A 12,470-nucleotide genomic window follows, 5' to 3' on the forward strand; every position below is an offset into this window, starting at 1 on the left:
GATAGCCCCCACCCTGCTGCTGGCTGTCTGACTGCATAGCTTTTTTGTTGTTGTTGTTGTTGTTTTATTTAGGGGTCCTTTTAGAAACCTTACACTGGATAGCAGCCCTCTTCTCAAGGGAAGAGGAAGGGCAGTGTATGGGGCCCTGGCCTCCTCGCCCTGCTGCTGAACTCGCCCAGATGCTAAACTCTTGTGCCTTACCTGGCACTTAGTTCCCAGAGGCACTGGGTTCCCAGAGGCCACACGCGTCTGCAGAGAGCCTCACGCGATGTCCTGCCTAGCTTTATACTCCTGGCTGGCTCCTCCCCCCTCCTTCCTTCCTGATTGAAAGGGGGCTGGCCTTCCCAGGTGAGTTTACAAAAGCTCAGGAAGGCAAATGGCTGCTGATGGGCGTGACCTACTCTGCAGGCTCCTGAATGGACTGCTTGGATTAGCCTAATGGGGCTCTTACTGGGTTGGGAATTGGCCCTTCCTAGGTCCTTTCCCTCCTAGTTCTGTTCTCTTAGGCTGGACTGTTTTTGTAACCTCAAGCTAGTTTTTATTTGGGTTTGTTTAATTATTTATTGCTCTCTAGATCCTGTGTCCCAATTTACTGACCTGTTTAGGTTATGTTCCAACTTAGATTAGGTTTAACCTGGGTTAAGTATAGGTTTAATTTAAACAAGTAGAAAACCTGCTTTTCACTTTATCCTCCTCCCTTCCTTCGATTAAGTGCTACCTTAGGTGCAGCTAACTTTCAACTTTGATTTAAATGCCTGACCCTTGGGCACTTACTCACGAGTAGGACGCTGCTTTTACTCACGAGTAGGACTCTGCTCCTGCTCAGAGTAGCCCTATGTACCTCCCTTAGGTGCCAACTTTCAATTTTGATTTAAGGTTGCTTTAAAGGTAAGGTTAAGGTTAGAAGACAGGGAGTTAGAAAGACAAAGCGTTAGAATGAGTACACTTACCTCCTGCTCCTGCTCCTGCTCCTCTCCTTCTCCAAAACTCAGAGGTCTCCTTGCCTTCTCCTCGCCCAGATGCTAAACTCTTGTGCCTTACCTGGCACTTAGTTCCCAGAGGCACTTGGTTCCCAGAGGCCACACGCGTCTGCAGAGCCTCACGCGATGTCCTGCCTAGCTTTATACTCCTGGCTGGCTCCTCCCCCCTCCTTCCTTCCTGATTGAAAGGGGGCTGGCCTTCCCAGGTGAGTTTACAAAAGCTCAGGAAGGCAAATGGCTGCTGATGGGCGTGACCTACTCTGCAGGCTCCTGAATGGACTGCTTGGATTAGCCTAATGGGGCTCTTACTGGGTTGGGAATTTTTTTGAACCCTCCTCCATTCAAAATATATCCTGCATGTCGCAAACCCGCAAATCAGAGCGGTCAGTGGGCAAAGCCTTTCCTTCACTCTGCTCATTTATTACATATGTTTGCCTGAAAGATTCTGAAATATCAACCCCTCACACACCAGCAGGCTGCAGTGGAACAATCTAGAATTATACTGTCTTACTCTGCATAATTGGTAGATTGAGAGGGATCAAGAAATGTAACAAAAACTTATTTTAAGTTTATTTTAATTTGCATTTCAAGTCATATTAAGAATAGAAGGGTAGTTATCCATTACCCTCAAACCAGAAGGAAGTTGGTCTGACCAACGTTGTTTAACCTTGTACTTTTCTTTATATGAAGACCTCTCATGAACGCAATAGACTTCATATTAGACTGACAAAAAAATACAAAGAGTCCCCACCCCATTTTAATGCAAAACAAACAAGGCCTAAGGAGAAATCAAAAGTCACTGAGTGGGTTTGGACAATATCGCCAGACTGCCACATCCAATTGTGCGACAAGCGGTGTTCTGGGCCTTATTTATTTTATTTTTCACATTTTTACACCACCCCTTCCTCCAAGGAGCTCAAGATGGTGTACATAGTTCCTTCTCTCTTTTTGTCCTCACAACAACCCTGTGAGGTAGGTGAGGCTGAGAGAAAGTGACTGGCCCAAGGTCATCCAGGAAGCTTCTTGGCTGAGGAGGGATTTGAACCTGAATCTTCCAAGTTTAAATCCAACACCCAAACCACTACACCAGGTTGGTGTACACATGTGCCTTGAGCATAGATGTGCTTCATTTGACAGTATTGCTATAACCGGTCCATTACACCTTACCCCGGGTTTAGCAGCAAGCACCTTTTGTCACCACGCAGCCAGAGCTGCCGACTCAGGCATGAAGGAAATCACATGAAGGAATTCACACATGATGCTCATGTTTTTATGTGATCAACTGTGCATGTGTTCATTTTTTAAATCAACATGGAGACTGGGCTCTGCAATGATGTAACGTACTCCAGCCCACACATCAAACATCATGTGCTAAGTAGACTCCAGAGTCTCCAGATCTCAAGATGAGCATAACATTCATGGGATTGTTTCAAAGGTAATGTGCTGGTTGTGACTTATTCTTTCTTCCCATGCCTGAGGTCTGAAGGGACTTTACCCCAAGTGACTGAGGAGCAGGTGGGAGCAAGGAATTAGGATTCACTTTTTCATTCCAAGAGACTTATAATGTGTGAACAGATTGAATCGAAATTCTCGAGATTTTGAATTTGCATGTAAAAACCCAGACTCCCCCAAATCTCAGTTTTAAACAGAGACTGTACAATTTGACTTTTGACTCCTGAATACTTTAATGTTGTAGAAACTATGTGCGCACATGCCTTGCAGTGGTGAAAATGTAGCTTCATTACTTGTGTAAACACAAGAATTTGGGCCAGTGCAGCTTGTCATTTCCTAGTGCTGCAGAGGTGAGAGAACTTGCCAAAATTCCCTCCTACACAAAAACTAAAGCTACAGAATCTGTGTGCTTGCTCTGACAAGGACAAAGAGCTGACAAGGACTCAGACTTGCTCTCTGTTATTTCAGCCAGTGTCCTTTTGGTGCTTGGGGAAGGGGGCTGGGAAGTCAGGGAAGCATGAATTATAATCTTGCAGTGGATCATAAAATATCTTAGGCCAGTAACATCGGCACAAACTGATCAGTGCATACCAGTGACTCTATCTATTAAAAATGACCAGTTCCTCAGTTTCTGTCACACTAATGTGACCAAGAAAAATATCCCTGGCTGGGACTCTGCAGGTAAGAGCAAGCTTGATTCCCTTGATAAGAGCAATCTTATAAGAATTATAAGAAGAAGCAGCTCTTATTCCCTTGATAAGAGCAAGCTTGGGGTGGGAGCAACTTGAGCTCCCATCCCAATGACATCCCCAAATGTATTCATTCTTTTCTCTTTCACATAAGCAAATATGTGCCATTATTCCAACAGGGAAAAGGACATTAATTGCATCAGAGAAGACAACACTTCTGAAACAGGGTAGCCTGGCTCTCACTTGAAAAGCATGCTCAGATGGGGGTGCATTACACCCTTGGGTTCTTGCAATATACAATTACTGATGTTCCTACCTTTCCTCTGTGGAATTCAAGGCAGCGTATGCAAGATTCCAAGAGAGTCTCCCATCTAGGCACTGAAGAGCCCCAAATTTGCATAGTTTCAGCAAAGATGTTGCATGGTGTGCCTTCAGATGCATCATGCTCGGGGGGGGGGGGGCTATACAAGCTTCCTCTCTCCACACACAGCTTGCTCCTCACATTATGATAGGCATTTAGTGCATTGTAGATAGGTTCTGGAGCTGCCTCAGTGCTCCATCCACCTCAACACAATTAATCAAAACCAAATGAACATTCAAGCTCAGTCCACGCTGTCTTCCACAGCCATTTATAATCCTTTTGACACACTGGGTACATTTCACAGTGACTGAGGCTCGTAATAATAAATACCCATCAACTTACACTGAGAATATTTATGGCTTTCTAAAGGAACGTTAAGTGGTGCTGTTCACACAACAGAGCTGCCACACAGAGGTTGCTGCTCCATGTCTGGCCATGTGGGCCACCATCAACCCCCCCCCCCCAGTGGCTTATTTTCACAGTGTAGACACACATGGTATCATGAGAAATGACTCTCAGATACACGGACAACACACAACATTGACTTGTTTAAAAGCTTCCGATATCATGTGTAGCCAAGGCTCCCTGATTCGTTCAAAGGCGGGGGTTTTACAAACAGTGTGGTGGGAATCCTGGGGGCTCTTGAGATTCCTCAGTGAGATCAGTAATAGCAGATGAACTTTCCCAAATGACAGTCTTCCGCTGTGGTTGTCATTCTTTCCATCATCTGCTATGACGTGTTAAGTGGTAACTAGTCCACATTAAGTGGTTTGTATGTAACTTGAGGAAGGAAAGGGGAGATATGCTAATTAACCCCTGCTAATTGGGTAAGAGGCACTTTTTCAAGTGGGTGCTCCTTTTTTTAGCAGGGGAAGAATAACTGGCCCACCTCACCCCAGCAGTGTCTGTTCTAGTGGCTGTCTGCTGGTATTCATTTGCATCTTTTTAGATTGTGAGCCCTTTTGGGACAGGGAGCCATTTAGTTATTTGATTTTTCTCTGTAAACCGCTTTGTGAACTTTTAGTTGAAAAGCGGTATATAAATACTGTTAATAATTAATAATAATAATATGTGCTTCCTTACAAGGCCCATTAAACCAGATTCTTCGTACCAGTGGTACCTGTAGAGTACTAGGATGGAGACACGTGGAGCTCCAGACAGGGTACAAAGACAACATCCCTTACGGGATTTTTCTTAAAGTATGCCCTGATGAATACTAGTGTACTCTAAAAAGGGCATTAGTGCCACAATTTGAGAACCATTGGCCTAAAACCTCTGCTTTGTCAAGTACACCCAGATTTGATGCTTTCTCGGAGGTGAAATCACAAATCACTACCGTAATGTGCTCTATTTCTAGCCTAAAATCTACAGATAATGTGCTTCTTTTGCTCACTATGGGATCACTGATCGTTATGGGTTCTGTATTCTTGTGATGGATAAGACTGGCTTCACCCAAAATGATAACCCTACACAGCTAAAAAGGGAGACCACTGGCAACGCCAGCCTTTGAAGAGCACAGCATTGCAGAGAAATGTACATTTATCAAACATTATTGCATAAATCTCTTGATGCGATAAAACTCATCTACCCCGAATATGCAAGGCCAATTCACACAGCTATGAGTGGTTTCTTCAGAATGTGGTAATCCAGAACCTTACCACAAGGGGCTCTTGCATGAGACTGTTTTAAATGTAAGTACCAAAAGGAAACAGTCACCTTTTCCACCTCAAAAGCAGTCATATGACTTGGTTCTCAAGACACAAGCTTCCCGTCACGTTGCCTCCACCTTTCTTTCCTTGGCACTTCAACAACTGTACAATCTCCTGTCCACATCAACAGCAGTCACAGGTGCCTGTGTGAACACGTAGAATCCCTTTGCTGTGCATATGAAGAAAGTTGAAGATTTCTGAAGGCATGGCGTGGAATCCTGGCCGAGGTTTGACATTGTCATAGTAATGATGGGTTATAAATATCCCTGAGGGGTTCATGGGGAAAGCCCAGAATCCAAAAAGGTGCACCTCCTCGCACAGCTCCAGGGCTGCAGTCACCAGGATCAGGCCAGTGCTGATCCGCTTGGCCCGCACGCCTTGGTTCAGCCAGTAGCGCGAGACGTTGATGAGATACTGCGGGTGAAAATAGTAGACGGCTTGCTGGGATTCAAAGTCGTCCAGGACGTACTTGACCCGGATGGAGACGTCCGTGTTGCGAGTGTTGTAGAAGGCTGGAAGCAACACCGAAGCATTTTCGTAGAGCTGCAAGACATCAAAAAAGGGCTTCCTCCATTTCTCCAGCTTGTGAAACCTGTGAATGTTGGGTGGGGGGGGGACAAATTATGATAGAAAAGTAATTAGGTACTTCAGGGCAGTGGCGTAACTAGAAGCCCCAGCGCCCGTGGCACTGACATCACAACATCACATGACATTGTGATGTCACTTCTGGGTTCTTCCTGGAGGAGGCGGCACTGCCAGCTTTGTGCCCCTCCTCATTCATTCCCCTTCAAAGGGGAGTCTCCACAGGAGAAGGGACAGGGGGTGCAAATCAGCCACAGTGAACCCCCCCTCCTCCAGAACAATCAAAAGCAATGCAAGGCAGTCACTTCCGGGTTCTCCCTGGTGGCTTTACATGCCCTTGGCATCGCGTCCAGGGCAGATGCCCCTCAGGCTCTGCACTAGTTACACCTCTGCTTCAGGGAGTCAATACAAGTTGAAAAATGTCTCTACCCCAAACAGTGCAAGCTCCAGCTTTTGCACTCCTCATCCTTGATCAGAGTGCCTCTTCTGCAAACTTCAGTCACAAATGGGAAACTGACTTCCAATGTCTGCAGGAGCTTCCCCGTTCACTTCAGCGGAGGAAACAACTTAACAACTTGCAAGATCAGAAACATATTAAGAAAGAAAGCTCTCCTTTCAGTGAAGTAAATATGCAAACATCAGACAGTCAAATAAGGAGAAAAGATTCTATTCAATTGGCATAGTCTTGCCACTCTGAATGCTCTTTTAAGCCCAACCAATTTCACCAGGAGATTGAAGTATGTATTCAGCTCCTTGTTTGAAATCAATGAAACTGATAAGTGTTTGCTTTGGCTGCATTGTGTCCCTGCAAATCATTGTAGCCTAAAATATCTTTTGACTGTTTTTGACTAAATATCTTTTGAATACAATATCTATGACTGCTGAACCAAACATTCTCAGGGAAGAATTTTGAATTCAAATTTGGGGAGTGAGGTTGACCAATAAGTTGGGAGACTGAGTCTTGTTCTACCGGTTTCCTCATTTTGTCATAGCTGTTGGTATCATGGAGGTTGTTCTCCTCGGCTCTTGGTAGACCATTTTTATCCTAGAACAGTGGTCTTCAACCTTTATTGTGCCACAACCCCACTATATAATGAGACTGGGGACCCACCACTGATCCCACCCATCCTGTTTCCCCCTATGTCTTGTGTCTTCACAACAACCCTGTGAGATAGCAGCATGGCCTCAGGAGCTGTGGGGCAAGCTCCTAAGCAAGAAGAGGCTGTGCAGGATTATATGATGATCTCAGTTTTAAGCAGGCAGTACCATTACTGGATTGGATCCAAGCCCTCTCTTGTACAGGCTTTGAAAAGTTGCCACTGCCCCCCCCCCCATGACAGGTTGAATGACAGTTGAATGACAACTGACAGGTTGAAGAACACTGCCCTAGAATGCCCTGCTGGAAACAACATTGCACCAGAATTGTTCTTGGAAGGCATTTGGGGGAGGGGGAATGGTAGCTGGTAAGAAAACTGCTGTTGTCACCAATAAGCTCTTCTAAAGTTTGCTAAAATCTTTGGCCCCTAGTGTCACAATCTGCAAAAAGGGCCATGAAAGTGAAAGGGCAATTTCAAACCAGCCATAATAAAAAACAGAAAGACACTAATGAATCCTCTGCGCTGTTCTTGTGAGATTCCAAATATGGTGGAGAACATTTGAATGGGTGATGTTACATTCATGAAAGAAAGAAAGAAAGAAAGAAAGAAAGAAAGAAAGAAAGAAAGAAAGAAAGAAAGAAAGAAAGAAAGAAAGAAAGAAAGAAAGAAAGAAAGAAAGAAAGAAAGAAAGAAAAGTAGGCAGTTTTTGAATACGTATTCCTGGATGATAAGAAGGCTCAAATTATTTGATTTTCAGTTGCTATGAAATTACAACTCAAGAGCAAGAACTGCACACAGAGTGGCTAATAATAAAACCTCTCTATAAAAAATAAAAATCAAACCCTTCTAATAAAAGAGACCTCTCCTTTTGGAGGTTTGCCAATTCAAAAGACACAGGGGAAAGGTGTAGGCACAGCTGAGTAAAAGGCAAATGACTGACCTCTCCGTAATTATGCTGGGATTAACCGTCACGATGTCAGTCTTTACACCAACGTCTACAATATATTTCTCGGTTATAGGAGGCAAATTGCATCTAAGGAAAAAGAACAGAGCGACAAAGAAGTCAAGTCATTACTGCTTTTCACATGCTTGGCCTACTCGCCAAGGAGCTTGGAGCAGGGGACACAAAGCTTGTCCCACTTTACCCAGACAATTCCGTGAGTTTGATGAGACTGCCAGCCCCATACTGAGCTGCACGGGGCTGCCACAGTGCCAAAAATGGCTGGCAGCTCCTCAGGAGAAAGGGATGTTGGTCCTCTTCCCCTGGGTAAGGAAAGTAGCCTGCAATGGGGCTACTTGATTCTGCAGCAACCTTTGGACTAGCACAGAATCAAAGAGCTCTGTGCTGTGCCGTGCGGCCCAACATGAAGCTCAGGATCCAATGCAGCTGAGTTGCACTGGTCCCACCCCCTGCCCAGCGCATTTCCTCCCCCCGCCATGTCTCCTCCCCACCCTCTGCCCACCTCCCCCACCCCAGAACACCTCCTCTCCGCACACCCCCACTTACCTCTCCGCCAGCTGGTGGTTCGGGCAATCACTGAGCAGCAGAGCACCAGCTATCCCCTAGGGCTAACCCAGCACCTGCTGGTGCTGAGCTAGTTCCAGTGCTCAGCCACTGCTAAGCCCCGCAAATGTACCTTACGGCATGTTTGCGACAGTGCGCGCTGGCAGTGAGGACAAAATGGAGATTTGAACCCAGATGTCACTGGTTCGAGTCCAGTACTCTAATCACTGTGACACACTGACTATCTTGTAGATATGGTAGCATGAGAGCTGAGGACTGTGGGATTCACACAGAGCAAGTTAGAACTAAAGGCTCAGTTCAAGAACATGAAAAAGCCCTTCCAGATCAGACTAAAGATCCATTTAGTTCAGCCCTCTGCTGCCCACAGCAGGCCAATTATGTGCCTCTGGACAGCCAAAGGCAAGATATGAATAGGGTTCCTTGGTCAGTTTGGCCAGCTGTTTCTCCTCCCCCCCCCCCCCACTGCCTCCTTGGGATTTTCAGGTCTGGGCACTGAAAGTTTCCCTGTTTGTGTAAAAGTTAAGAATATGAGAGGAATCCTTTTTGAAGCAGACCAGTAGCCTTCCATCTAGCCTTCCGGTTTTGCGGAGCAGGGTGCGATCACTCCGCTTTCTCTTTTCCTGACCTGGGAAGCCCTGCCGAAGGGCTCCCCGCACCCCCGGGAGGCTGCAGGAGGCTTGGGCAAGTGCATCTAAGCCCCTGCAGCCCCCCTGAGCGGCGTGATCCTGTGGATCACGCTGCTGCCTTCCCCATCTCCTGGCTGCCCCCGCCCCTTAAGGGGGCAGACCCACAGGACCCACAGGCTGGGGCGTCGCGACACCCCAGTTTGAATACCACTGCATTAGCCCAAACAGTGCACATCTCATGAAATTCTTCTCCCTTGGAATGAATGGGAAGCTCCACATTCCCTACAGTTCCACTGGTACATCAGAATAAATACTAAAGATACTAAGGATTCTGCTCAACACACCTGTTTTTTCCTGGCTCCCAAAAATTCTACTCTGATAGTAGAAGACTGTACCTCCTCCAGAGCAAAACCTCTCTTCCAAAGAAAAAGGTACCTTTCCCACCAAAGCCCCCATAAGAGAATGAAGTATGTAAACAAACAAATCAATTAATGTTCGGTCAATTGATTACACAGACCTACATGCATTTTGTTGTTTTAAAAGTTAGACCTATTCTTGGGTAGACTTGGGGTGCTGAATCAAAAAAATGGCACCTGCTTTGCAGAACTGGCTCTAGTTTTGGGGGTACAGCATAGCCACTTTATATGCTGATTCAAGCAGCTTCCTCATGAGGAAGCCATAATATCAGCATATAAGGTGGCTATGCCATACCCCCAAAACTAGAGCCAATACTGCATAACAAATGCCATTTTTTGATTCAGCACCCCCCAAAAAAAATCCTAAATTTGTTCAATATTCTTGGCAAAAAAAAAAAAAAGTGTTGAGACCACAGAGATGGCCGAACTAGCCCAGAGTGAGCTCTCCCTCTGAGAGCTTGATCATCTGTGGAGAAAATGGATAGAGATAATTCAGATTCACCCAATTTAATCTGGTTGGAAGTTGATTCAGGGCAAATGCAGAGCTGATTGATGGAATTCATTGCCTCAAACTGTGGTGAAGGCCACCAGCTTAGATGGCTTTAAACGGGGTTTAGTCAATTCAGTGAGGAGTGACTCATAATTGGCTACTATCAGTGATTGCTAAATGGAATCTCCAAGTCCAGAGACAGTCTATATTTGAATAATAGGTGCTGTGAGACAGCATCGGGGAGGACTTCATGCCCTGCTTGTGTACTTCCTGGAGACATCTGGTGAGCCCCTACAGGAAACAGGATGTTGAACTAGACAATCCTTTGATCAAATCCAGCTGGGCACTTATGTTCTTATCACTCACCAAGTACAGTAGTAAGAAAATTTTTTATCACCTATCAACTCTCAGTGGGCTCATGTGATGATCTACATTGGATCAGGATAATTATGTCAATAGAAGTAGGTGGTCATCAGTCCTTTCCCCTCCTTTCTTACATTCGCAAATAAGTTTAGGCTGCAAACCTAACCACACTTTTCCTGAGAGTAAGTCCCATTGAACAAAATAGGACTTACTCCTGAGTAGACCTGGTAAGGATTGTGCCCTTAGTGACCTTCTGAAGATTCTGAATTTTCATTGGGATATGAAGCTAATGATATATTCCCCAAGCTGGAGTTCCTTGAAAGTTAGAACTTACTCCCTGCTACTTATAACCATGACCAAGACTCAGACAGCAACATACAAAATAAAATATGGAAGGCTGCCCTTAGAAATAGAAACACCAATGGTTTACGCACGACTGTTGTTTTAACTGGAGTCTAACAGAATTCTAAAGGAACTGTACTAAGGAAATTACCGAAATACAAAATCTGCACTATCGATCTCTCGGCCACATCTGCTGTTCTTCAAAATTCCTCCATTTCCAACCACCGCACACTTCTTAAACTGCGAACGATAGTAGGGCATCTCCTAGAGCAAAACAAAACAAGCCAGTTAATTAGTAGTGGCTAATTTTTTCAATAGCTGTTCTGTAGTTCTCTTGGATTAAAGCAGGGGTCTCTAAACTTTACGGCCAAAGGGCCGCATCAAATATCTGGTACAGTGTCAAGGGCAGGGGGGAAAAAATTAAATAATAAAATTTAAATAAATACATTAGAGATGGAACTTAGATGAATGAATAAATGAATGGGTTCAAATGCCTAAGATTTCAACACAGCCTAAGAAATACAGCACACACTTAAATTCCCCCACCCCACAAGCACAACTCCGGTTGTGTTTGGTCAACTGCACCAGTCTCTCAGGGGATCAGAGACTGGCCGCGGGCCGATAGAGGCTGGTCGCGGGCTGCATCTGGCCCCTGGGCCAGGGTTTGGAGACCCCTGGATTAAAGGAACAGAGACAATGACTTGGGCCTGATTCACACATCCATGCTAATGCTGTCCCTGACTTGATTCCTATGTGCTTGGCACTGGCAGGTGACTGAATGACCAGTAGTGTAGCTAGAGGGGTGCAAAGCATTAAGTTTTGCAGGGCGCCTCACCATGCTATGCAAGTGGCCCCCCTCCCCTTCAGAGCCATTCCAGGCTGCTAGAGCAAAACGGAGGTGTATGCATTTTGCAGTGAGTCTCCCTGCAAAACTGAGTGCTTTGCACCCCCTCTAGCTATGCTACTGTGAATGACTGTTCAAAAGCCTTTGTTTTCAAGGTGATACAAAATGACTGCCTGCAGTGTTTGATCTTGGTGATCTCTTAACACAAGCAAATCAGCATTTGATGTTTCATTCATCAGGCGATGAGCAAGTAGAGGTAAGCCAGCCCTTCAGGACCACATACATGTATGTTAGTTTGCACCCCCACCTACTGATTGTATCCCACCCCCCACAGGAAGCAAACTGGATAGACTATAAATAAGGAAGGTTCACATTAACCAAGGATAACATTAACTAAAGATAAGTGAGGTTCATGTCTGCACCCACAGAATCACAACATTTTGGGGGTCATTTTCAAGGTGAGACAGGTGGCAGCAGGAGAGAGGACTGTTTCAGGGTAGTGCCCAAATTGTGGAGATGTAAACACCTGGTGCCCTCTTGGTTCTCTTTCAGGTGCCTAAGAATGTCTCTCCTGTTCTTACAGTAGAACTGATTCGCCCTTTTCTGGTTTCATTTACCCCGCCCCCCCTTCTCTCATACACACACTTTAAATGATTTTATCAGCTGTGGATTTTAGGACTTTATGTTTTTCATCTACTGCAGGGGTTTCCAAACCCCAACCTGGGGGCCAGATGCGACCCGCGGTCAGCTTCTGATCTCCTGAGAGCCTCTGGCCCAGCTGACCAAACACAACCAGAGTTGTGCTGTAGGGTGGGGGAATGGGGGTCCATCTAAGTGTGTGCTTTATTTCTTGGGTTGTGTTGGTGTTTGGAGAAATCCTGAACATTTGAGTCCATTCATTCATCCAAGTCCCATCTCGAATGTATTTATTTAAATTTTATATTTAATTCTTTTTTCCGGCCCTTGACACTGTGCCAGATAATTTGATGCCGAA

The 12,470-nt window shown here is 45.4% G+C and overlaps 1 protein-coding gene across 2 annotated transcripts in view; it reads right to left on the reverse strand.

The window, feature by feature from the left end:
• Window positions 1-3,722: 3,722 nt before the first annotated feature.
• The window catches only part of ST8SIA5 (ST8 alpha-N-acetyl-neuraminide alpha-2,8-sialyltransferase 5), a 53,064-nt gene continuing 44,316 nt past the window's right edge, over window positions 3,723-12,470 (reverse strand). For both annotated transcript variants that reach the window (XM_066616883.1, XM_066616882.1), the window contains 3 exons: window positions 10,784-10,896; window positions 7,811-7,903; window positions 3,723-5,783 (listed from right to left, as the gene is read on the reverse strand). In XM_066616883.1, the coding sequence (XP_066472980.1) occupies window positions 5,315-5,783; window positions 7,811-7,903; window positions 10,784-10,896 (675 nt within the window). In that variant the 3' untranslated portion in view covers window positions 3,723-5,314. The remainder of the gene's footprint in view (window positions 5,784-7,810; window positions 7,904-10,783; window positions 10,897-12,470) is intronic.

The sequence above is a fragment of the Tiliqua scincoides genome, chromosome 2, assembly GCF_035046505.1.
Source record: "Tiliqua scincoides isolate rTilSci1 chromosome 2, rTilSci1.hap2, whole genome shotgun sequence".
NCBI lineage: Eukaryota > Metazoa > Chordata > Lepidosauria > Squamata > Scincidae > Tiliqua > Tiliqua scincoides.